Here is a 27,693-nt window from a genome sequence, read left to right as displayed (position 1 = left end):
CAGCTACAGTGTGGAAACTGAATAAGAACAAGCCATCACTGTTTTGAAACTTCAGTTAAAAGGTGTAAAATCTGCAACATTTACTTGAAAATTGTAACTGGTGTTTATTTAAGATTTTTTTACATTTTTCATTTTACATTATTCTATCTGTTAAAATCAATAAGTTAGATTATTATTGTAGTAGCAGGAGTTTAGTTGTGTTGAATGCTGAAGCTAAATGCTGGTCATGAGCATTAGATTTGCTGTTCATTTTCAGTTTCCACTGTTGTCCTCATTGAGAGGCTTTTCTATAAAGACACAAACAAAACCACATCATCTGTGGCTGAACCCTGCTGGGCCAAACACAGCTAATGGAGACAAGACAATAGAAACCATTGTCAGCTCTGCTTCTATTTGAAATGTGCCTTTTCTTTAGGGTGTTCTCAGGCCAGAGTCAAATGTCGGGCAACTGCCAAAATGAACTCTATTAAGTTTAGTACAGAACATTATTTTCAAAATCTTTCGTTTCACAAACATGTTGAAACAGGAGGAGAAAGGCAAAGGGAGAAATGAAAACTATTTGTGACAAGGTAATGTGTGAAAAAACTCAGATTAAAGATTTACTGAGTCTAAGGCAACTCTGGTAAGACAGGCTGTTTTCTATAACAATAATAACACTAATAATTTGAAATTTAGTGAACATTTTCATTAGATTGAGATCTAATCTGTTAATATGACATTTATATCATGCATTAATGAGAAATCTTTATCAAAGTTCAGCAGTGACTCGTGTGAAATTTGCTTGGTTCAGGATAACGTCTCAAGATCCTTAGATAAATAAATGTAAATAAAATAGTCTTACAAAGGAAAATGTTAGGTTTAGAAAGTAATCATAAAGCAAGTTTGATTTTAATCCCGATTTCATATTATTTTTCTGAAACCTCAAAAGCTCCGTTTCACATGAAGCAGTATATTTAAATGTAGTTTTTCAACTTACATTCGGTTATTTGTAAAGAGCCTGCCTGCATCCTAAAAGTGTAATTGAAGGTGTATTTATAATGTGTATTTATAACATCCTATTTAATATTTATGAAAGTAGTAACTTTAATTTTAGTTAAAGCAGTTGTGAAATTAAATTTAAAACAGACTGGTCTTTTACCGTACCGTTAAAAAGTATTTCCACACATCTCTAACAGGACCCTTGCAGATTTCTCTTTTTTTTACTTTTGGGTTACATTTAAAACTTTCACTTCATCAAACAAATATTAATGTCAGACAAAGATCACCTGAGTAAAGACAAATTGGAGTGTTTAATTAATGATTTCATGTGTTAAGGGACACGTGGTCCCCCTCATGTGTTGTAATACTTCAGCATATCAGGAAAAAAACCATCACACATAAACACGGTAGTGGTAGTGTGATGGACTGGGACTGCTCTGCTGCTTCAGGACCTGGATGACTTGTAATGGATAGAAGAAGAATGTCCAACCAGTGTGTGACCCTAAGCTCAAGTAGACTTGGGTTAAATAGCAGGACAAAGATCCAAATGGCTTAGGCCTGAATAGCTTTCTGAATAGCTTTTTGAATAGCTTTTATGTGTTAACTCAGATTATCTTTGTCCAGTTTAAAAAAAAAAAAAACTGGTTTGAAACATTTTAGTTAAATAAAAAAGTAAAACCAGAAGATTTCTGTAATAGGAAAATACATTTTCAACTGTACGATTGGATACTTTTTAGGTCAAATAATGGGTTTAGTTTGTAAATCATGGGATTCTAAAACTTTAAATGGAAAAAAAATCTGAATTTGAAATTAAATATAATAGAATTAAGAAATGAAAAAATAAATTATTACATATAATATTATAAATATATAATATTAATGCTGAAAGTTTGAATTGCTTAGTGTTACTAACAAACCAAATCCAGACATAACATGACATCTCTTTTGCTTGTTAGTTGCAAGCTAATGTAATAAAAATTATTAACTCTGCAACAGTGTTTCTGGACCTGGACCTAAAAATTACATTTGGGACATTTGAACATGATGTTTGAAAATCCTTCCCAAAGTCCAAAGACATGCCTATTAGGTTAATTGGTCTCTCGAAATTGCCCTTAGGTGTGTGAATGAATGTGTGGTTGTTTGTGTGTTGCCCTGTGATGGACTGGCGACCTGTCCAGGGTGTACCCTGCCTCCCGCCCACAGACTGCTGGAGATAGGCACCAGCCTCCCCGTGACCCACTTTGGAAGAAGTGGTATAGAAAATGACTGACTGACGGACTGTTTGAGAATCCGTCTTTATACAGATATCAGTGTAAAGACATCAACCCAAACCCTGCCTTAAGACACATTCATATGATGTACAGTTTTATATTAAGTTTTTGAACCCGCAAACCAACTTTGTGCTGTAAAAACTACCTCACATTAATGCAATTTTGCTAACAAATTATTTCTAAGAATATATAGAAAATTTCATTTGTTTGACCTTATAAAAGGTTTTTGTAATGTTTTACTGCTGAGGGTAGAGCAGGATGGTTAAGGGCTGCTGTGTGAGTGTAGTGAGCATGTTGGTTACCCTTCACTTGACTGTCAATCCCGAGAGTGCCTGCCTCCTCCTGCTTCTGGATTATGAGGTGAACTCTGTCTGAATGACGACCAGCACCAGAATCAGTTTCCTTCCCTCTCCATCTCTTTTGTCCTGGCGTGCCACTCGCCTCTGTCTTTTTGAAATAGATGTATTCACATGACACCACACATGCTGGCTGTTCACACCTGCTGATTCTCACAGTGTGACACACACACAGAAACACATGACAACTCATGCAGCTCATCCCCAGCGGACGGATAGTCTGTGCCGTATGTTGGCTTACCAGATTCAATTTATTTTTGAGGATTTTCTTTAAGGTGAGGATGCACTCAGACAAACTCCTGTTATCTAATCAATTATCTGTTTGTTTTACTGTGTTACACTGAGGGGGAGAGATGTACTTTTGCACGGTTGGGGTGAGCAATTATTCTGATTGACCCAGTGGGAGCGCAATAATTACAGGTCAAAAGTGGACTTTTAAAGGTGATGTCTTTGGGTCAGCTTGTGGCAGCAAGACAAGCAACTTTTGTGCACAAATATTTTAAACTTTAGCTTAAGTGCATTTATTGACATTTTTCCAGTTAATGCAAAAAATGTTATCGTTTTTTGTATACTTTAATCAATTGCCAACATTTTTGTAACCAATTAATGAAAAAATAAGGAAATATTTTTGATATCCAATAGTTTGCAGCTGGTTTCTTCTTAGTGTTAATTTAAAGAAATACATCTAAAAAGGGGAAAACAACCTTTCGAGTGTGTCCTTCTTACATTTTTATACATTCAACTAAATCATTCAAATTTCCATTAAAATGTACTTGTGATGACATTTTATAACTTTATCTTGTGCCCAAAATGAAATTGTTTCCATATAACTCCCATTACTTGTAAGATCTTAGAGTAAAGGTATTACTATTAAAAATAAGACAGAGTTGGCATTGATTAAAAGTTTTTAGCGGAATCTCACCTGTGTTGTGCTCACTACTGGCTCACGATCGTCTGTTGATTACACAGCTTGATTAGGGTTTCATTCTCGGACTGCACACAACATGTCCCCCTCTTTGCATCAGGCTTGTTGCGGAAGAAACGGTCTGACCCGCTGGGCTCTCCGGTCACTGCTCATCAGGCTTGACACTGCTCGATGGTGACAATGCTAATTGTCAACATCTGGAAAGTGCTTGCCATTCTTCATCTCCTGCACAGACTGAAACATGGTGATCTGTCATAACATGTCAGAGTAAATGAGCATCATCTTAACGTTCGTGGGTGGAAGAGGGGGGTATTGGGGGGTGATTATCCCGCCAATGTTATCAGGAGCTTTTCTGCAAGGAGGGGGTGGATGTGGGGGGTTGGGCTACCGTCCCTGCTGTAAGGAGAAGCTGGATCATAAAAAAATCACTTTACCAGAACCAGTGTTACAAATATTTTACAGTTGTTGCCCACATCCTCTCTTATTTATTGCTACTGCTAAAACTACCAGATACTATACTGTTACTACTGTTGGACTACTGTAATTAACTACATCTAGGCTTGAGTTGGTATATGTTAATCTTGAGGAAAAGTACTGTATATTTTACTGTATATTGGGATAAAAGCAACAATTTAAAATGCAAAAATGCAAAACTTTGAATTGCTTTAAGTTAGGGAAATAAACAGTTAAGACTGCTGCTAAAATGTTATTACATTTTATTGTATTGATAACCACAGGTGCTTCTCCATAAATGAGAATATCATAAAAGGTTCATGTCAGTATTTGAAGTTAAAAGTGAAACTCATAAAGATTTCGTTGCACATGTAGATTTTTTGGGGCGCTTATTTCTTTTAATTTTGATTATTGCGGATTTCTAAAAAAGTCTGAATATTACATAAGACCAATAAAACGTTTAGTTTTATTCAAGAAATGTCTTGCTTTGATCATGTGAAAGACTGAACAATCATGAAGAACCCTGCTTGGCAATTTGTGAGGTAACTTAAGGAGCTGAACAAGTTGATGTTAGTTAACAAATTTGCCAGGTTATCTGAACTAATATCAGCCCTGCTGCAGGCTTTTTACTTTACCAACAGACACTCTGTACATTGCTGCCAGGCAGCATTCGTTTGAAATCAGTATTACTTTAAAAGGATTGACATGAGATACTCCTGTAGTATCCAAACAATTATGTCCTGTTTTTTATAACTGTATATCGTAGCAACCAGACAACCTTGTATTTTTTCTTGTTAAGGGAAAATCTAAGAAAAACTCTTGCTTCATTTGCCAGATGAATAACAGCATTCAGCAACAGGTGGGGGAGGGGGATCACTTCTCTACACGGCATATGGTTGTTGAGAACTAGAGAGTTCTGTCTATTATAAAGTTAAATATACATATTTGTTTTCTTTTTCTTTTTGTACCTGTACAAGTGCTGTATAATTAAAGGTGGATTGATTGATTGACTGTTTGTACACAGATTTAAATGTCCTTTTTAACATGTAGCTCAAACACTGTGGTGACCTTTACAAAACATAAATTCAAATATAAAAAGTGCATTTGTTTTTAGTATTATTTAATAAACAAAAGTTGTCACACTGTACCACATAAAATATGTCCCATCACGAAGAATCAGTGTTAAATTTGTTTAAAAAATGCAATAGGATGCAACGGCCTTTATAATATTATTTACTGGGTTATTGAATGTTTATACAGTATTTGAGTATTTGAGAAACCACTGCCTTGTTTTAATGCAGTGCATCATATGTTTATGATAATACATATTTACAGATATTTATCAGATGTTCTGATAATCTTTGATTCTGTTTTTCTTCTGACAGGAAAGTGACAGTTTGTGGTGGGATGCCTTTGCTACCGAGTTTTTCGAGGAAGATGCTACCCTCACACTCTCCTTCTGCCTTGAAGATGGACCAAAGAGATACAGTAAGAATACTGCAGGCATCTTTTTCATAATAATTTAAGAATTTTGCATTTTAAGACAAACTGGATGGTAGTGAAACAAACAGCCGGTTTAGTTATTAGGGCCTTTGGTGTTTGAGACATTTTAGTCTGCTCAGATAACAGATGTCAGTGAGTTCAGTCATTCAACATGTTACATGCTGCTCTACCTGCTGTTTTAATTTTTAACAAACATTTTACCTTACTTTTATGAGTTTTGCTTTTTGCACTTTATGAGTCACTGTTCTGCTAATTTGGAACTCCAGAAGATCTTCCCGATGAATTTCCTCAGTAATACCACAATCTCTCAATAATATGGATTTTTATGACATTGTAGGAGGCAAAGTTTTAAACAGGTTGTGAAGCAAACCCTGGTGTTATGTTTTACAGAAAACCGTAGCCTTCACATAGATCAAGACCTCTGTCTGTGGTGTTCATTATTCCTTCAATGATTTTGTGCCGAAGTACAAAAATGTATTGCATTTTTACTTTTCTTTAACCTGCTACTTCCTGTACTAAGTCTCAAGACAAATAATTGATTTCTCACATTTCCCAAAATACCTCTAAAACAACTCACTAAAAGCAACAAAAAATGTTTGAACTTTCCCAGTAAAGATTTTTATCTTTGAAATTATATTTTTCTCCACACATCATACTGCTCTGTGTCTCGGAGAAAATTGGTACCTCTCCCTCTACTATAGCTCTTACTCTGCATGTGATTGCTGAGCATTGATGCAATGTCACACCTAACTACTGGCAACCTATTTCTGAAAATTTCATCACAGGCCTAATACATGGGTTTTACTATTTACAAATTACATTTTTCATGTAAATCCCATTTTAATTTTAGAAATGTTGATTGTATACCTTTCATAAACAGATGAAATTTAATTGGAAAAATTATTTGATTCTTGGTGAAAAAACATTTTAACATGTAAAAAACAACTTAAATTTCTAAATTAAGTAGGGAGCCTATTCAAAAATGAAAATGATCTATGATGCCTGTATAAATGTGTACACTGAATCCATGAAAACATTAGTGGGGAAGTTAGAAACACCTCATCAGAATTAAGATTTTGGGCACTACTAAGTCTAAATTAAACAAGACATTCTTTTCATGTGTTTTTAGATACACCAACACAAGTTACTTGATAGGAAAGAGCGTAAGAACAGACTAACATTTCTCTGTTATGGTTATGACAGTGAAGTTAATGACGTTGGACCTTGGACCAAAATAAAAAAATACTGGGTCTGAACAGATGTTCCGTCCTTCATAGCAGTTAACATGCTCTCTTTCACCAGAAATGCACATAATCACTCAGTATTTTTTAAATAAATCCACACACACCTTTTGCTCATCAATACCGCCGAAATTACTTTAAATATTTATGGACCGCACCACAGTCAGATACCAATAGACTCAGGGCCCGGTCCGGAACCCGGTGGTTGGGGTCCCCTGATTTACACTGCTAGCTTTGCTAAAACCAAGCTATGTTGCCTTTTTGTTTGTTTTAGGCTGTGGCTAATTTTCCTTATGCCTAAAGAGCAGATGCCAATCAGACACAACATGCTAACCACCTGCCTATATGTTAGTCCCTCTTTTACTGCTAAAAGTACTCTGACTTCTTGATGCATGGATTGAACTAGAACTCTGATGGTGTGCTGTGGTTTCTGGCACCAACATGTTCTCCGCATCTTTTAAGTCCTGTATGTTGCGAGGTGAGTTCTTCATGATCTGGATTTGTTTATCCAGCACATCCCATAAACTCTTGAGTGGATTGAGGTCTGGATAACCTTGAGGCCAGGTTAACACCTCCAATTCCTTGTTGTGCTCCTTAAAATATTCCTCAACCATTTTTGCTTTCTGTCATGAAACGTTGTACTGCTGAAAGAAGACATCAGGGCATAATAATTTCCTTAAAGGATGTACATGGTATTCAGTAGTGCTATGGTAGGTGGTATGGGTCAAATTAACAACCAACTGGATGGCAGGACTCAAGGTTTCCTGGCAGAACATTGCTGAAAGCACACTATCTCTGCATGATTAATGTTTTTTTCCACACTGCATCCTGGTTCCATGTGACTGTGGCTCAGCGGGAAGAGTAGCTGTCTTGTGATCTGAAAGTTGCAGGGTCAGTTCCAGCTTCCTCCTGCCACATGTCAATGTGCCTCTTGGCAAGGCACTTAACCTCTAGTTGCCTACCGATCCGTGTATGAATGTGTGCGTGTTTGTGAGTGTGATTGGGTGGATGTGGCTCCAGTGTAAACCACATTGAGTAGCTGGTTATGACAGAAAAAGCGCTCTATAAGTTCTGTCCATTTACCATTTACAAGCATGTTGGTATCTACATGATGTAAAAGAGCATACAATTCATCAGATCAGGACACCTTCTTACATTTCACCGGGTTCCAGTTATAATGCATTGTTGGTATTTTTGGCAGTATACAGGAGGCAGAACTCGAACTAGTATGCAGATATGGAGCCCTGTATGCAATAAGCCATAGGGCCCCAGCTCTCTAGCAACAATTTGGTCCTTAACAAACTTACTTAATTTTTTTGCTTATCCATTTTTCCTACTTCTAACACATTAACTGTGAGGACAACATCATCAGTTGGTGTCTGATGTATCCACCCACTAACAGACTCTATGAAAAGATAATTACAACCATTTACTTCATAAGTCGGTAGTCATAATGTTATGCCTGTTCAGTGTATGTGGAATGTTGCTTTTATATTCCAGCTTTGGGATTTATAGACTCATTTATTTTTAGATCTTAAAAGTGTGCCGTTCTTGAGTTTGAGAACGTAATTTTGAACGAAAAGGAAAGTGAGAGCAGAGAGACATGCAGTGGAGGACTCTTGTTAGCCGGGCTCAGCTTTGCTTTTCAAATGTAAAAATAAAAATCCCCACCAGTGTAGAGATGGTAACCCTGTTCCCTCGGGAACAAGAGGCTTAACCATGGCGATGATGACTCACCGTCAGTTGCGAGCTTTTGTCGATTCACATTTAGGTGCGCTAAGTTGCACACATGTTCGCACACCTCCACCTTAAAATATACCTCAGTTTTTCTTATGTTTGTCCAAGAAAAGCTAAGAATTTGAAAGTGTTGTTCAAAATTGTGCATAACCAACTGCTGCATATAGTGAAGATTAATAATTATAATGTCCTTATTACCAATTAAAGAATTTGTTAGATTTGGTGTTTAGTGTTTGCTGATTGGAGGTTCAGTCTCTGGTTTTAGCCACAGCTCTGAACAGCCCGATTCAGCAAGGAGAAGAACTTTGTAGCACTGAGCCAGTTAAAGCTTTAAGTATAGACGCTGTTAGATATCACTCAGTATAATGATAGTAAACACACCAAAATAACTCAAGACTTTACAAGTCCTTTACAAGTCTCTTGTGATACCTAGTCTAATGATGGAAAATCACTCAATATTTTGTCCTAATAAGACATGATGTGGGGTTTACATTAAATGTTTTGATTGGCATGTTCTGGTAACATCAGTTAGGTACATTCTCCTCTCAGAATTTACATATATTATTCCATACTGTTTACATAACCCATTTTCACTTCTGGATTTTCAGTATCATCATGGGGACTTATTCTGGGAACCTGATCCTCTACAGAGCAGGTTAGGTATACATTAGAGATCAAGACCATGAAAGCAACACCTCTCAGCCAATCAATGCCATGACAAATGAAACTAAGGAACTAATGTTAATTAAAAGCATTAAAACTCTGAAAATATATCATTCTGAACACATCATGCACTCTAAACTGCTATGTGTGGTCTGTAAATTTATGTTTACACACATTATCGAAATATTCGGATGACAGAAAATGAACTTACACTTCTCCTGCTGAACCTGTCTTTGTCAATCATTTAGTGAAAAAATAATTTAAGGCAGTCACAGAGGGATTAAGATTAAGAAAATTTGATCTCCAGTTTTTTATATGGCTCACCACCCAACATCCCTATTTGGAGCAGTTGACAGATTATGTAGTCTGATTAAACCAAAATACCTACAAGTGACCTCTTTTTGGTAGATATCATGTATTAGAATCTTATATTAATATTTACTTACATTAGACTATGAGTGGATGATAGAAAATTACTTTAAATCAATTGTTTTTCCCAAAGCATCCACCTAGGTATCTTTGATTTAAAATGTCTGGTGTTAAATGGTGTCGTTGCTTACCTGAAGGAGTTGTGTTCAGCATGACCACAACTGCAGAAGTACAAAATGAACAGCAGCCATGAGAAAATATTGTTGTAGACCGTGGGTAGATTATAATGCTGTAGATGTTTTCTGAATAACTAAATAAGAGGCTACTTCAAAGTTTTTCAATGAATCCAAATATTTAGAAAGGTTAAGCCGAGATTATTCAGATTCAATAAAACCGAGATATATGTAACCTTTTTTGTGTTTGTGAAAACACAAAAAATAGGTTTCTTAATGGGTTTTTTTAAACCAGAAAAAACCTGGATCAAGACTAGCATTAAAGCCACAATATTTAGACTGTCAAAAATGGACTTACTGATTCTACACTAAGTACAGACTCTTACCACACTGTTTGTCATGTTGGCCATCATTGTCAAGTTGAAAGTATTTGTGGACCACACAAATGTGATTGGATTTTATGTTTTATTGGCAATGTATTGTGTAATGGTATTGTGATTGTTTTTACCAGCTCAACAATAAACTAAAAGTGCAATATTTTCATGGAACAAATAAAGTGGTAAAAAAACAAAAACATGTTTAACACCCCTGCTTTAAATCTTTGAAACAAAGTTTCGTATTGGGGAGTTTGGGGGGCCAAAGGGGAGGCTTAGCCAGGGAACCATTCATGGAAGAACCGGCACTGCTGATGTCCTACAGTTGAGACCTGCAGCATTTCTTATCATAAAATTACAAAATGATAGATGCAGTCATACATTAACAATTTAACTGTAATATTAATTTGCACATTTGCAACCTAATTAAGTTGTGTTTCCTAATTTCTTCCTTCCTCTTAATTTCAATTGGGCCTCTCATTCCAGCTCCACCTGTTTTATATGAACGTGCATTTGCCCCTAGTGAGTAACCCTTGGTTGACTTACCAAGTCATTAAACAGATTCTTGTTCAATAGTACAGCTAGTTCTGGTGAATCTCTGAAAGAAAACCCTTATGTTGAACAATCTGTGCAAAGCCCAGGTTTTAAAAAGCATAAAGCATATTCTTTGTTTCTAAATGGAGTTACAGCCAAATGCTCTCAGACCACTCCTGTCCAGCCAAAATGCTCCTTGGCAGCCCGGGAAACAAGACCTGTTTGTTCTGACAATAGAAAAAGTTTGATCTGGTGTTCCCAAAGAATATCCCAGTAATGCAAAATAAATTCGGGATTCTCTGTATGTGTTAATTTCCAGCGTTCGATCAAATTTAAGAAGTTCCAGATTGAAAGACCATGGTTCAACAATAAAAATAAAACACACTAAACACATAATATACAAAAATCCAATTTAGAAATAATTTTGAAAAAGGACAGAAAAGCTAAACATTGTAATCAAATTAGTTGCATAAGGCCATTACTTTTAGATGATTTATATGATTTTATCTGAAACTGTTTGCTATATATAGAATTTAAATATACATAATCAGGTAAGTACTGTAAATTTTTGAAATTCCTGTTTCTTTTAAAAGTCTTTGTCTTTTCTATTATATAGAACTCCTTACATCACAGAGATGTCTATCCTTTCCATCATCTTTCTTTATTTTCCAGTTTGCAGCTCAGAAATTTAAGCTCCTTCTGCTGCATAGCTAGTCTGCATGCTTAAGCTCACCAACTTTCTCCACTGCAAAAACAAAATGTAGATGTGCCCTCCAGTGACCTCACGCTGAAAATAATCCTATAGCTTCAGCTCTGTGTAGAGCGCTGAATATATGTAGTTATTGTCACCCAGGTCAGAGCAATGCTGGCCAGTGGACTCAGAGTGTGAGAAGTGGTTAGTGGTGGATCAGAAGCAGCCATGCAAAAAATAAAATAAAATACTGCAAAACAAAAGGTTGTCACATATGGCAGGTATTTATTTTACTCAGGTGTAAATTCAGATTAATATTGTTTATGCCGAAGACTATTTTAGCTCCACTTTATCAGGTTTATGAAATTTCTGGAAAAAAAAAACAAAAAAACATGTTTCTTTAAATAGCAAACTTATTAAATGAGAAAGGACTGTCTTGGTTTGTATTGTATTATTTAGCTTCCACTTCTAAAGCATATTTATTTGTGTCTATGTTCAATTTCATTTTCTCGTTATCTTATTTTTTCTTACCTATTACATTTTTTATTCCTCACTGTGTGTCATGTATAAAGGCATAAATAAAAAAACTCCAATCCTTGTTGGAATTGAATCATATTTATTTGAGTGGCTTACAAGATAATTACAAAGAAACAATCCTTTCATTCCAGTCTGGGGTGCTCTAATTTTATAATGTTCAGCGCAGGAAAAATTAGAAAAGCTAATTTACCTAATCTAGTTCTTTATTGCAAGAAACGGTGTTGGGGTGTTTCGTAACTTGTCTCCAGCTGCTGTTCAATGAGACTTCTCAAAGGAAAAAGCTCATATTAAAAATAACTGCTCTAAATACTGAAGGTTTTCTTCATGAGCATTCAGTGTGCCTGTTTTTCATACTTTTAGTTTGGATCAGCTTTGAATATGTGGTTGAGAAAAAAACATTGTTGGCTTTTTTAAATCTAAAGTAGAATATTTTCATCGTCAGGTAAATAGTTCACTTTCTGTGCTCTGAGGATCTCAAGACAAATCTGCATAGACAACACATCTGGTTGGCCAACAATTACTGATGATATTAAATTTCTAAGATGGATTGACATTAATCCTTTATGCTTGACTGCGCACTGGACAAATCAGGAATTAGAGTCAGAAAACTATTTTGCAGACATGCAACATTGATTGGTCATGTCTCTTTTTAAATTATTGCTGCCAGTTTTGGAACCATGTGATGCTAGCACCACAGATGTAAGACTTGAACCTATAAAGACTTTATCTTTTACATCCATCTGTCCATCTTTCCGTCCATTCATTATTGTGCGCTTATCTTTTCCTGAACATTCAATTCAATATGTCAAAAACTGTAAATCATTTAAAACCTTAATAAGGAAAAATATTTACTTCCCTAAAATTATAAATATCCATTAATGGTCAATTAAAACTAGTAGAAATGAGGTGACGACAGTTAATGTCAATTCCAAATAAATCAAATAGGTATGTTTTTTTTTTTGAAGAATCGTTATTGCCTTTGTATTGAGGTAGTGGACTCCTGTTAATCCACTATATCCACCTGTTCCTTTACTATATAGGGCATATAGTGGTTGTGTAGGATTTTCCCCTACTCAATCTAAGTCAGAGGATTTGCAAGAATATCAGGAAACCAAGTTTTGAAGCTCCATGTAAATCATTTGCTCTGAAGGCTAATTAGTAAACATGGTCTAAGTTTAGCTATGAATTACAAAATAAAGTGAAGGCACTGAAACATTATTGAGCTAATCTATATGCACTGCATGGTGTTCCCTATACCAACTATACCTATATTGTTTGCCCGTACCATAGTAACTTTAGCTATTTACTCAAATGATCTGCACCTACTGGCTTACTTTCAGTTCTTATTAAATAAAATAAAGTTTGTTTATGAGACTGGATTACCATATCACAAATCAGAGTCTGGTCTCCATTGTTCAGAATTGAGTCTAAGTCAAATCTCAAGGCTTTGTTTTGACATTTTTAATGCAACTCCACTCAAACTCGCAGACCTAAGTCCTTATTCCTATTAAACAGTAATTAGGTAAATTATGAAAAACTATTTAGTTCTTAAAAACTTAAAACATATATTTATATAAAACTTTGCATTGAAATACTTCTATATGTTCGTACTACTCTACAAAAACCATTCGAATGCATATTTTAACTGTATTTTGTTTGTTTGTGAAATGATTTATGAGTCCGATATAAGAACCAGAACATAAGGCCCCTGAATAATTTTTCAGCTTGTACCACTAATGAAAAGCTAATGTTACCAGATCACCAGTTCTTCCTAACTGTAATCTACATGTATGAGAAACAACCACCAGAAGATGCTTATCCAGAGGGATTGTGTTATTTGTTGGCTTGCCTTCTCTTCTAAGATGTGAGGAGCACGAAATATGAGCACCGAGACTCTTCTGCCTCAAATATGACATAATATTTTATAGTTTCATTAAAAATGAAAGCTAATAAAGATGTGTATTTTCATGATACAGTATCAGTTTAATTAAATAGTAATGAGTTCTCATTGGTGTCATATTCTCATCTTTGGACTCAAAGTTGATTGGGTAAAATTCCTATAGAGATGCATTCATTTGTGCAGGCTATTGTTTTGTATTGCTTTACGTATAGAACTCTGTCTAATTTTGTCCTAATTTACGGTGGCCTGAACACTCGGCTGAGTATCTTGCCTTGCTTTGCAGTCTATGAGGCATCTGATGAAAGCTGTGCTCCATGATGCAATCAAAGAGCAAGGCTCATTTTAGAAGAAGTTCAAACAAGAAGAGAAAACTCTGCATGTTTTGTGGGCTGGTTGAGGGCAAACTGCAAAAAAATTATTCACAACGCATTTGCAATTCATCTTGTTATCCTTGCATTGCAGTTCGCAATGATTGCAGTTCGCAATTATTGCAGCGATGAAATGACCACAGCTAATTCTCTTTTAGGAAGCGTAAGGACATAATGAGGAGCCAGAAAAGACAAGGGACCTACTTTATTACATGAGAAGGAATGAGCCAGAACACCTCTGCCCTGAAGTTAGGTTAAGACTGAACAAACTCAATGGCACTAATCAAAAATAATACATTTTGATCAATAAGCATAACCATTTAGTACTGTGAAATTCTAACTATGATGTAATGATCAAAGTTTGTTAAATTGTTGAATATTTATCATCATTGTAATGTGTTGGTTAAGAAACACTCAAATTAATAGATTGCATTTCAGTTACATCTCTTAAATGCATTTATTTTTTATAAAACTGATTTTTTTTTCCCATACCTGGTTCCCTGCCACCATTCCAATGCAGAAGCATTTACAATTCAGGTAAAAATAATAAATCCTGTTTGTTCCTCGAAACAGTTGATCAAAGAAATTCATGTTTGAAAAGCAGAAATAATCAGCTAAACAAACTTCATTCTCAGGGAATTATCTACCAGTCCACAGGATCAAAGCCATGAAGTGATGAAGGATAATGATAAGGTTCTGCAATATTAATGACAGGGAAAGTGAAGTAGTAATGTATGTATTAGATTGCTCATTATTACTTTATGTAGTGATGTTGAAGCCATCCGATATTCTAAAGACATGCTTTTGACATGTTTTTTTTACTTTTTAATGTGCAAAAATGCATTTTTTACATTGTAGTGGTGTTCTGCTTTGGAGGCTGCTAGCATCAGAGAGAGATGTGCTTGGTGATGATGGTACACTATATTGCCAAAGGTATTGGGTCACTCCACCAAATCAATGAATTCTGGTGGTTCAATCACTTCCATGGCTGCATGTGTGGAGAAACTTGACTGGCCTGCACAGAGTCCTGACCTCAACGTTCTTGAACACCTTTAGGATAAATTAGAGGGGAAGCTGCAATTCTGGTTTTCTATAAACACACTCCTAAACCTTGTGGAAGATGTTTACAGAGTGGTTAAAGTTGCTGTTGGCAACAGTGAATCAATCAACCAAATGGACTTTATAGATTAAGAATAGGATGCCATCAGAGTTCATGTAACTTATTTGTCTGTCAAAGTAGACAGACAAATACGTTTGGCAATATAGTGTAGTGTCACAGTAACTTTTACATAAAAGCCGGACAAAGTATATCCCTTCAGAGGATTGCATTTTAATGAGCTAATAAGTGTCATTTCTGTCATCTGCCAGTGTTTCTTTTTTTTTTTTGTATTTAAATAATCCCTGAGACAGTGATCACTTAGATGTTAAATGTTACCCTATGTTTACAACAAATCCAGAATTTTATATTGGTTTTATTCTTTTAATGGGACAGCCTTTTGCCACAGCATGTACAAGCCTTAAAATAACTCTATTTTACATTTCTTTTTCAAATAAAAATAATTTAAAAAAACAAACGAACAGCAGGTTTTTGGAAAACGTGCTTTTTCATTTTATTAATGTAGACTGCATGTGTTGGACTTGAAATGAAAGAAGTATGTAATATAAGTAATGTAGGAAAATTTACATATTTCATTGCAAATTCTGGATCCAGAAATACAAATCAAGAATATAGATTCAGCAAAGCTCTGTGAGAAAGTTTGTTTCCATCTTCAAGAAAGCACAAGTTTTTGATCACCATCTATAGCCCTGCTAATTGTCACATTAAGACATTAATGGCCAGTTTGGGATTAGAACCTCTTCATGTCTTATTTATGTTTATAGAAACCCTCATTCCACTCTTATGTGTTGGCATTGTAAAATCAAATTTTTTTAGGCAGTTGCTGCATATTGATTATGTGTTATCACAGCATTCAGTCCACTCAGTTATTGGAATGTGATTGTGTATGCAGTCCTGCATACCTTTTATATTTTCAGGTCTGTTTTTAAAGCTGGAGCAACAACAAATGTTTGTGTCTGAGTGTGCAGGTCTTATTGAATGTGTGTAAGTATTGGTTTGCGAGTTAAAGGCATCTCAGTCGTTCTGTGGTTGTTGTTGTTTTGAAAGGAGGAAGGAGAGATGGGGGAGCGGGCAGCGGTGTTCGAATCTGCTTTAGAGAGATGGAAAGGATTGAAGGTGTAGAGTCGTGATTGACAGGTGGGATGATGCGGCCCTGGCTCAGCTGCAACACTGAGGTGTAGGCTGTTACTGATTGACAGTCAAGCCCAGACTGGGAACCTGGATTGGCCACAAAGAAAGAGAGACAGACAGAAAGAGCTGTAGAGGAGAGAGAAAAATCATAGATCCCAACATAAATATCCAGCCTTAACGCTTTGCTGTGTAGTGCGCTTCAGAATAGTTCAACACTGCCATCTATTGTAAACCAGGCTCGTCCTATTTTAATGACATCACTGACAGCTGTCTTCCTGCCAAACGTGATTCTATGTTTTTGGTTGCAGTGGAAAAAGTTACTGAAAGCACAGATACAAATAGTGAAAGGATTGAATGGCATTGAGCCTGTTTGAAAACACAGAATGAGTAACTTAAGGAAAGAAATGTGTGAGTAAGAACTCTTTCTAGCAAATGCACAGGAAAAGAGAGAGAAAAGTTTGCAGGATTAAGCATCGAACTGGGCTGTGAAAACTTAAAGGACCATAACACAGATCGAAGGCAAACAAAGTTCTGAAAATATCCTTTTATCCACAGAAAACCAGCTACCAACATCAGGGCGGTATTGGTTCAGTCCTGGATGTTAGAATCAAGAATGATTGTGCAAAATAAAGTAAAAATCAAAAGCAGATCCTAAAGTTCCCTCTTTTATGTTACTCTATTCAAGAACTTTATCATAATTACTGCCATTATTTGTTTGATAAAGAGGTTTAAATACTGAACATGTTTTAGAGATGCTGATTACTGAGGTGTAGACTTATTATTTAATTTGAATCTGAAATAAATTAAACAACATTTCTTCTATTTGTTAAATGTTTCTTAGCTTTTCAAGTTTGACTTTGTTAATGACAGAGCTGAGATTTAGCCACCCTTTTATGAAAGTGTAAAATGCTATCTGTGTTCTTCCCAGTGAAAAAACTCCAACATAAAATATGTTACTTTAATAAAAATCTCATCCCTCTCAGACCATTACCTCCTGCTTGTCCAGTCTCACAGACTCATTCCTGACAAGTCCTGCTTGTCATGACTTCTTCAGAAAGCCCTTCTGCCCTCTGCTGTAGGGATAACAAGATGCATGCAGCTCTTGTAGACTTTTCGCATCTAAAGAAAAGATGTCATTGCTCTCAATCAGCTCTTCAAACCTAATTTTAGTGGCTTTAAACTGAGAATGAAATTATTTTCTACAATGTGAAAAATGACAGGGAATTGTTTTTTTTCTGTAGTTCAAGAGAAATGGATGTTACCTCACCAAGTGTAGTGATTCCAATCAGAGACCTAAGAAAAAAGCACTGAATGAAAAGTAGGCTATTTTAGTATTTCTATTGTGGTATTTAACTGGCATAGTGTATTAATATATTGTTCGCTAAAAAACATGCCTATTTGAAGATGAGCTCTAGTTAGTTTATTTATTTTGAAATTAGCTGAAAATATGTAGTCAAAAGTTACTACCCTGCAGAGTTGTTTTGTGAAATCAGTATTCTGATAGTATCAGCTTGTTTTTACACTGAGAGAAACACTCCGCACCCCAACAGAGATCTCTTTCTCCTTTAATGGGTCCATCTCCTCCTCTGATAGTTGATTTATGTTTTTTGCACTTGAACTTCAGCATTTGTGTGAAAATCAGAGACCTATCATCAGGGAGAAATATTGGCTTGAAGATTTGTACTAAAATATAACCTTCTTGTCAGTCTTAAAGTCAGATCAGTCTTCATACAGTACTCAGTTGACAGCAGGGGCATTTAAATGAATCATTGCATCCATCCATGGTCATATATTAATATGTCTTCTAAAGTTGGATGATTGGGTATTAGTCTTTATGCATGAGATATAAACATAGAAGTCATTATAAAGTCTGACATATAAAAAGAGCAACTGAAAAAGTTCAAAGGATGTTGTTTAATTATGTGTTCCAGTTTTACTCAGAAGATGTAATGTATGAGTTTGACTTTGGAAAATTGTCAGAGGAGTCCCTAAGTCTGAATTCCTAGTAGGGCATGTATGCTTCTACCAACAGTTACCTCAAGAGCCAATATGGCCACCTTGCTTGAGGATAGTTGCTATGTAAAATGCCTATTTTGCACTTTTAAATTGGGATACGCAGTTTTATTCTTTATCATTATCACAAAAAACAATAAACTATTTTTGATGTTTACCAAGACCCATAACTGACACCATAGTTGGAATTGCTTTAGTGTTTGAACTGCTTTTTTCCAATGTTGGCTCCATCAGACAATAATAAATATCAACATATTTTAAAATATGACTGAATACAATCATTGGATGTTTATTGTTAGAACTGCTTTGCTTAATGTAACTAGTTTGCTGGAGTAGCCTATTTAACAAAGGCTAACCTTTATTTATTGATCAGTATTTGTTTTTATGAGGCTGTGACTGGTTGTACAGAAAGATGTAAAACCAATAAGACTGGGATAGATTTTCCTAATGCTTTTTATTATAATTTTCATTGTTCTCACTATGAATACCACAAAATATTAAGATGAAATGTAAGGTCATTATTGCACATCCATGCTTCTGATAATTTGTATCTCGTTAAATCTTTATCATACAGTACAGTAAAATCTTATTTAGTAAACATTTTGCAGTGTAGGAAAGTAAAATACTTAGTTATTATTCCAGAAATACTTAGTAATATTTGAGTTGCTCTGGTGGCCATATTGGATTTTGAGATCTGTGTTGGTGAGAAACATCCTATTTTTCCACTTGGAAATCTGTTACATTCATCTTTCCAACCTAAAACCTTGAAATTTCAACTTTTGAGTAATAATGGAAGCAATAACCAAATCTCGTCTTTCAACCATTTATGTAGTGCAAACAGATGGACGCCTTTTTTTTTTATAAGTCCTGTTGTACTACTATTTTAAAAAGTCTGCCACTTTTGTACACCAATGATATGCAGGTCCGCTTCGTACTGTGACTGCAGCAGATTAGACAGTTGTCAGTGCAAATTGTTTGGAAATGCTCTGGGGGTGTAATTCAGACAAACCAGCCATGTTCGGTGGCTCTTGGATTAATTGAAAGCATGGCTGAAAAGGGGCGGTATAGAGCCTCCGGTTGTGCTGGTTTCCAGGTGGCCTGAGTTAGGATGGGAACCATTGTATGTACTGTAGCTAACAGGAAAAAGGGAACCAGCTATCGGAGTGCACCAGCTGTCCATGAGGATGGGCAGGTCTCCTGGCTTCCTGTTTCCCAACACTTTGTGTGCCCTGGAGTAAAACAAAACCAGCTTTCCTTTCCAGTTGGAGAAACAATATCGTCCCAGAGCGCTCTTCTCTGCTTCCATCCTGCCCTATTTCTCCTTTTTTCATTTCATGTCTCTTCATTCTTTATTTTACTTCTTTTCTTATCACATTTTCAACACTCTACCAAACCACATAGTTTTTCTTATGTGTATGAAATACATGCAGGTGGACCCTGTTTACTGATGAGGTGACTTCTGAAGACAGTTGGCGACACTAGGTTTTATTTAGTGGTATCGGTGTAGTGAATATCACACTTCCATTCCACAAATCAATAATGCACTACAGTGTGTTGGGGTTTCACATAAAATCCCAATAACAAAACTTTGTGATTTGAATCTGACAGCATTTGGGGTATGAGTAGTTTTGCAAGGTTCTGTAAATGATTAGGAATGGGTACCTTTCACATTTGAACTGATACGGTACCGATGCCTGGAAACCGATAACCGTACTCAACAGTACCAGTTTTTGGAACTTTTGTGTGTGTTTATGTGGTAATAAATGCTAATTAGTTTAATGATAAAATCTCTAAATTTGTTTTATTTTACATATTTGTGTCTCAATATATAAACTTTAATGAGTATGTAAAAACAACTCCCAGCTGTTTGTATTGTAACATCTCAGTTGTTTCAAACATTTCTTCAACAAGAAAACCCCTTAACTGATTACGCAGGTGTCTTGTTTTACAACGCACAAATTTAAACCCAGCCATGTTGCTGCAGACGACGAGTCGCTAATGGATGCAGGCATACTAGTAGTGCCGAATGCACGAGTTGTAGCCGTAGATCCGAGGCTGATGAAAATTGTGCACTCTATAGCCTTGAGAAAAATCTGGTGCTTAACCAGGTACTTCCTCAGATTAGAAGTATTCCCGCCGCTGGCCTTGTACTTTGCGTCACAAATATTGCAGAGAGCATAAACTGCATCACATTTTAAAAAGTGGAGCCATACTTTCGAGAGCCTTCTATCAGCCATGGTTTGTTGACGATACCAGCAGCTACTGACGTCATTACGTTTCTGTGCGTGCGTTGCTGTGTTCATGTCCGGCATGGAAAATCGCCCACTCTTCCACTCCCTCAGTGTCACAATGATGCATTTAGGTACCAAAACATGGTACCGTTTGTTTTTACGTGAATCGGTACTTTGTAGTACCAATGGAATGCGGTCGGTACCTATAAAAGTACCGAATTCGATACCCATCTCTAAACATGATGGTAACTGTTTCCACCTTTTCAGTAAGGCCTTTGTTGTTTTAGTAAAATGAACTAAACATGTTTGACCACTAGGGCTGCACAATATATCGCAAATATATTGTCATTGCAATATCAGTGTGCGTGATATTCATAGCGTGGAGGATTGCTTAGAGCGCAATAATTGTTGACTAATGTATTTGAAGAATTTTTAAGTTGTATTTTTCATGCTAATGCATTATTTATCCAGTAGGACAGAGTCTCATGGCAGCAAAAGCTCATACCAGGCATTGATGACATTGCCAAAAATGCTAAAGGTCACATAGACTAAGAAGTACAAAGGAAGGTAAGAAAAAAAAAAGACATGTATCGCACCTGATGCCGTCATCGCAATATTTACAAATATTATCGCCATCGCAAGATTTTCTAATATCATGCAGCCCTATTAACTACGTATTAAAAAAGTATGAAAATTATAGAAAATGCACCAAAGTGACTCCAAGTTTAGATTGTTGGATTATTAAGAAAGAAAAAACAGTGATAGATTGTTTCCAGATTCTAATGTTTTTTTTTTCTTTCACATTTTTAATATTTCCCTCCTCATCTGCCCCTCCATTTTTATATCATCTTCCCCTTACCCTTTTGTAATTTAAACAAAGATAGTAAAATAAGTAAATTAAGATATCATTTGGGGAAAAAAAAAGTTTCTGTTTTAGCTGAATAATCAAAATCATGTGAACAAGCAAGTTTAAAATTAATAATTTGATGACTTTCATCTTCTAAAATACAAATTTACATTCGTCACTATCACTGGTATTAAGTTTCAAAATCACTGTAAAGCTCACTTTTTAATTCATTAAATAAACATGAAATTACTTTAAAACTGTTAATGGAAATTCTTCCATGAGGTCTCTTACTGTACACGTTTGTGGTTTGTTTTGCCAAAATGAAATTTGTGAATGTTGCAAGTCGTGATGGAAAAACATGCAGTTCATGAAAAAATGAAGAGTGAAATGCAACTTGAGCTTTTAACAGTGAAACATTTCAGAAAGCCCAAAAAGATGAGCTCTGAGAGAGAACGGAGGAGAAGTATTATCAATAATAAATAGAGTTGCACACATTTGTGTGTTGCATCTCCTCACAGTGTATAGATGCTACAAACTCACACAGTCAAATGCATCTGCATAGTGAGAGCAAGGGTAATATAATGATGAAACAAAATATGCAAACAAGCACCAACATTTGTTTCTGCTAAAGTACAAACACACACCAACACAGACAGTTGTAGGAAGAGATGATGGTGGCATCATTCTCAGATGCAGCAGAAAAAGGGTTGGCGTGTGTACAAAAACACCCACTTTTAGAGAACCCACAAATGTGCAGGTTGACGTTCCCTGAGCTTTGTTATTGACACATGAAGTGATCCATATTTATATATAATACAGTGTGCTGGAGACCCATCCGTCTCCCTTGTCTATGAACGACCTGCACCACTTTACTTAAGCTATTAAATGTTTATGTAGCACTCCTTCATCCTTCAATAAATCTTCTTTCTCCCCAAACACACAGTCTCTTACACACACACTCAAACACAATGGCAGTGACATTACAGAAATGAACTAATTCAAAATAATAAAAAAGAAAACTTTTTTTTTTAAGCTTTGTAGCTCATTCTTTTGTGAGCATCATTTTAAGACTCAACGACTAAAGCATCAGTATTTTTCTCCAGTTCTCACATATTAAACTGAAAATGCAAGAACAATGAACTCCATTGTGGTTACAGCTTAGGTGGCTGTTCCTCAACAGGTAGACCAAGTCGTTCACTTGTTGCAGTGATGGGACTTTGGGTCCCAGTTTCATGCATCATGGTGGTAAAATTAGCCACAGCTGAACTGAAAATAAAACATGCAGCTGGATATAAAGCAAACAGGTAAATGTAGTTTTCTTATAAAGACTTTTTATTGCAGTAGTGTTATCTTGCGCTGCTTAGTTTAGAAATATCCTATCTTTAATCTAAGTACATTTATTTACAGTGTAAACATCCAACTTTAAAAAATAACTGTTTTAACTAAATCAAAGATTCACAGTTGTTGGTACCTCTGCTGGTACTACGTTATACAACCCCTTTAGCCAATAGGACAACACTTAGGGGGGGATCTTAAAAGCAATTATCTTTGTTTATTATCTTCTGTTCTGTTTTCTTTTCATCTGCTCATCCCAAAGCTTTTCTGTAAATTTAAATTGTACATTTTCAAATAGTAGTAGTAGTAGTATTTTAGTTTCAAAGGGTGTTGATATATACACAATTTTCTATTTTTTACTTTTATTTTGTTTTAAAAGTTATAAAAGCACAAAAAGTATTGAGTGTTGCTTATTAAATGATGGAATCCAGATTTTTTCCTGACATTCCTGTGTTGGTTTCCTTAAAGATCGCCTCTGATGCAGCTTACCTTTGTCCCTTTAGAGGGAACTTGTGTGAGCCGAGCAGGTACCGCTGGGTCTTTTAGATCAGAGCTTGGCTATCAGAGGCCAAGCAGTGCAAAGCGACACTCATTATCATTGATTTAGGCTCACCGGGAGTCTTAGTCAAAGAGGAATTGTGTGTGAACCTCTGTATGTGTTAGCTGTTAATTCACTGTATCAGTCAAGTCTGTGATCGAGTGTATCGTGTCTGATTGAAGATGGTTTCTGATTGTTGTTCATGTTGTTTGGCTTTTCATATGGGAAGCTTTAAGCAATTCACCTCTGAGTTCTGGCATTTTTCTCAGTGTGTCCTGCTGCTTGTACTGTGTTTGGTAGTTTTGCTGATGGTGGGGTGTCTTTGTGTCTTCCTCCTGTGCGTGTTGTGTCCTCTCGGTGAAGCTGTGCTCTGGGGGTGTGCACAGCTGGGGGGAGGAAGGTCTGCTGAATTATGGATGGAGGTGAAGAGGGTTGGCCCCGAGGGGGATGGAGGGAGTGGGGGGTGATGGGGGAAGCTGCATACGCCCCTCAATCCCGAACACTTCCGATTTTTGTCCACCCCTCCCCCCTCATCTCCTGCTCTCTTCGTTACCCAAACAGTCACCATCCATGCGTGGCCTGAGGTTGAATAAGGTTTACTGTGGAGGATTTTCTGTCTCTGTTGCCACACATTTTTCTTTATCACCTTCTTTCTCCTCAAAGTGGAAAGTTAAAATGACAGGGCTTCATTTGGCCAACAATGTTCTGTTGATGTTCAGCAAAGAAAAAGCTGAAAATATCTTGATTTTCTGCTGTCGATTATCTGTAGTGTATTTCTGATCGTGAAACAGGTTCTCATTGCTATAGCTTTATTCCTGCAATAGATTCTTGATTATTGTGCAAAACAGTGAAAACCGTATATTATGTAGATTCATTACACACAGTGTTATATTTCAAGTGTTGATTTCTGTTAGTAACTAATCATTATTTTGTGTCACGTCATCTATTGTATAAAACATGTATGCACTGAATGATTGTCGCTCTTTCTCTATGATAATGTGTGTGTTTTAGTGTGTACAGTGAGTTGAATGGAGAAAGAGACCTTGTATAACCGAACTCTGAGCCTCCGATAAATTCTCAATGCAGAGAAGTAGTTTTGTGGTCTATACTCACATAAACGAACACGCAAAGTTTTTTGCAAACCCAACATTTGCCACCTGCCCACACTGCAACCTGGGTTTCCTGAAAATCTCAGTAGAGATGTTACAACATTCATACAACTTGTAGGCCAAGCCACAGAAGAGGCACCAACCAAAGTGCATATGCAGTAGAGTACTTAAAGATATTTTTCCATAGGCTGACATTTTCATGGTAAAAATGTAATTAAATTACTGAAATAAACTTACTTTTCATTAATGTTCTCATTTATTGAGATGCTTTAATGAAACTTTCTTGAGTTTATATTCTTATTCTGTTAAGCGATTGTTAAAGGAAGATAAAAAATAATGTCTCCAGTTTTCAGTAAAACATACTTTAGATAGATTTATAAAAATATTATTATTGTTATCAGCTAAGCATAGAAGAAAAAAAAATCAAGCAATTTATTGAATAATTTAATTCAAAAATATATTTTTGCCATGAGAACAGAAGGAGCGAACCACGGAGCCAAAAACCGCATACACACACAAACGTTCGACCACCAAGATGAAACCAGTCAAAGTATTAGGCGTTGTAATATTTATGCCACGCCAGTGAATGACATGATAATGTAACAACAGAGGAACAAAAAAATCACACTGAGCATTTTGGGGAAGTTGTTGTAGGAAGAAGATGAACATGGTGATCTAAGCATCTGTACACTTAGTTTTCCAACCTCCATTTGTGCTCACGCTGGCCATAGGGGAGCAAAGGATTTTGGTGGAAAACACACAACTGATGGTATAGCTTCAATATAACCTCGACTCTGAAGTCCTCTATTGTTGTTGCTGTTGTTTTTGGCAAGTCAGCGCATGTGTGTTGAGGGAGAGGGGAAGGACCTTCGCCAGTTTGTAGCCCTACATATTAGTAAAATACTAATTTTTTACTTCAGCCTTATTATCATCAAGTAAATTAGTTAAAATAAATAAATCACTTCACCAACTTGTGTAATCTGTAGCTGTGGGTTAACCTGTTAAGCTCTAAGGGGTTTTAGAGCAATTTCCGCCTGAAATTACATTTACCGGAAATAAATACAGTATAGTTTTCAAATAATAAAACACTGCAGCTTGACAATTTACCATCAAATACCCAGATACTTTCCTGCTGTGTTTTTTACTTTTTGGCAAGGTTGAGCATAATTCTGCATCATAGCTGAAATTTGTTCTGAGTTTTATTTGAAACAAAATGACAGTAAAGACTGTCTATAAATAATGATTACATATTTCTTTGTGATGGTTACTAATCTTTTGCTGTCAGTGTTATTTTGATGTGTTGTGGTCTGTGCATGTGGACAGTGTGTTTTAATGAAATATCTTGTTTTATTTTCTTTTTTTTGTTTACCTCACAATGTAAAATACAGCAGCTCCCAAAATGACAGAGAGAGAGATTGAATTAAAGTTTTATGACTGATAAATATTTCATGTTCTGGGCAGTGATTCCAAGATTCTGATGTGTGTTCGTGCAGTTGTGTTTGGGCACTGATGTCCACATGCCTTTGTCTCTGTGTGTGAATTCAGGCTGCAAGGTATAACCCACTCTGAATTATATCGAACTCTAAAATCATTATGTGGATTGTTTTGCATTGCTGACAACATTTAACCTCACACTGGTTCAGTGGTGTATCCTATAGTTTCTTGCTTTCAAACTCTTAGAGAAAAGTTTTTTCCTGTAAGGGTAAATGCATTTAAAAAAGTTAAGACTTCATTCTCCTATAAGCTAAAGCTTATATCACAGCTTGTTGCGGTGATTCTGTACACCTCTGTACAGATAGGTTCGTTTTCTAGCATCTGCTCCAGGCATTTCTAATATGTGTCACGGACTGCACAAACTTATTCATGTCAAGACACATATTTTACATCTTAAAGTTACATGTTAAAACTTTGGGGTTCCTTTTTTTTTTTTTGCATAAATATGATTACAGACTTTCTATTTTGGCAGCTGTTTGCAAAGAGGCGACTGTGATCAGGATTTAGGTCTTTACAATGTATTCTTATTTCCAATAAATGCATTGGACAAAATGTGCTGCACATTGCTGTGGTGGCAGAAAGGGAATTCATAAAAAAAAAAAAACTAAATAAAACAGACTCCAAACAAACCATTTCATTAAAATCTATCTGATTTGCCTAAAACAGATGCACTCTTGTAACATGCACGCATATTGCAGATACCAGAATATGTGATCTATTTTTTGTGTCCAGTCCTGACAACTAAGGAAAACTGTTCGGTGGATCTGGTTGCCTTACTGTGTCGGGTCCACTTTGTTCTACAAACAAAGGATAGCAGGGATATTCATCTTTTGCATAACTGATTTTATTAATTTGAAAGCCTTATAGACTGCATGTGATTTAGGCAGCAACAATTCTACAGACTGTTATATAAATATTGATCAAATATTTAGCATAATATGATATTTGCTGTATTTTTTCTAATTATGGGAATTGTACATTAGATTGTGAAGTGTGTTTGTTGTTTTTTTATTTAACTTGTGAAAATATTTACTGGGGAAGATATTTGCCTTTTTAACATGAATTACAGGCACTAATAATTCCTAAGTGTTTCTGTACCTTTTATTTTAAAATTCACTTCGTAGAAGCTTAAATATAATTTGACGCATGTGCGGGTAAACCTAAACTACCCAACCTCACCAAGTTGTATTTTATGTAAGGTTTGAGTTTTTTGTTAGAATCTGTACTTTTAATCTATCAATTAAAGAATTGTAATTTATCAGCGCCTTGTTTCAACATTACTTCTGGGAGGCAACATGGTCCAAATATCCTTAAACATACTAAAAACAAAGACCATCATTTTTCATGGAATGGTGTTCAGCATGCATAGTATAGTTAAGTTCTCACTTTTTGTTTTTTAGTTGACAACAAATCTTTCTCTGCTTTGTGGTTTCATCTGTGTGATGTTCTTGTCAAATGTGTTGTCTATGTTGACTCTGAGTGTATCAGTTCTAGTTTTTGGTGATGCAGAAGAAAACAGTAAGCAGTAAAAAAATGAATAATTTCTTTCAGTTTTCTTTCATATTGTTCTCTGAGTATCTCTTGTCTCCTCTTTGGTGAACTATCTGCTCATGTTCTTTGTAAAGTACTTTGCAACAGTGGTGCTTGTCAAATGCTTGACATACAGTTAACTTGGGCTGACTTAAGCAGTTTGCCGATGATCTGATTCTCCTCCCTGTTGACTCAGTAATGGCAGCTTCTGGCAGGTATTTAGATACAGATATGAGTCGATGAAGACAGATGTGCATTGGCCAAGCATTTTAGGT

At 35.9% G+C, this 27,693-nt stretch overlaps 1 protein-coding gene across 5 annotated transcripts in view; it reads left to right on the top strand.

Moving 5' to 3' along the window:
* ldb2a (LIM domain binding 2a) overlaps window positions 1-27,693 on the top strand; it is a 124,026-nt gene that overhangs the window by 25,326 nt on the left and 71,007 nt on the right. For all 5 annotated transcript variants that reach the window (XM_047353923.1, XM_047353922.1, XM_047353920.1 and 2 more), the window contains exon 2: window positions 5,369-5,471. In XM_047353923.1, coding sequence (XP_047209879.1) covers window positions 5,369-5,471 — 103 coding nt within the window. The remainder of the gene's footprint in view (window positions 1-5,368; window positions 5,472-27,693) is intronic.

This window comes from Girardinichthys multiradiatus, chromosome 23 (genome assembly GCF_021462225.1).
Source record: "Girardinichthys multiradiatus isolate DD_20200921_A chromosome 23, DD_fGirMul_XY1, whole genome shotgun sequence".
Taxonomy (NCBI): Eukaryota; Metazoa; Chordata; class Actinopteri; order Cyprinodontiformes; family Goodeidae; genus Girardinichthys; species Girardinichthys multiradiatus.
Note: the sequence above shows the minus strand (reverse complement) of the source record. Positions and strands in the feature narration are given on the sequence as shown.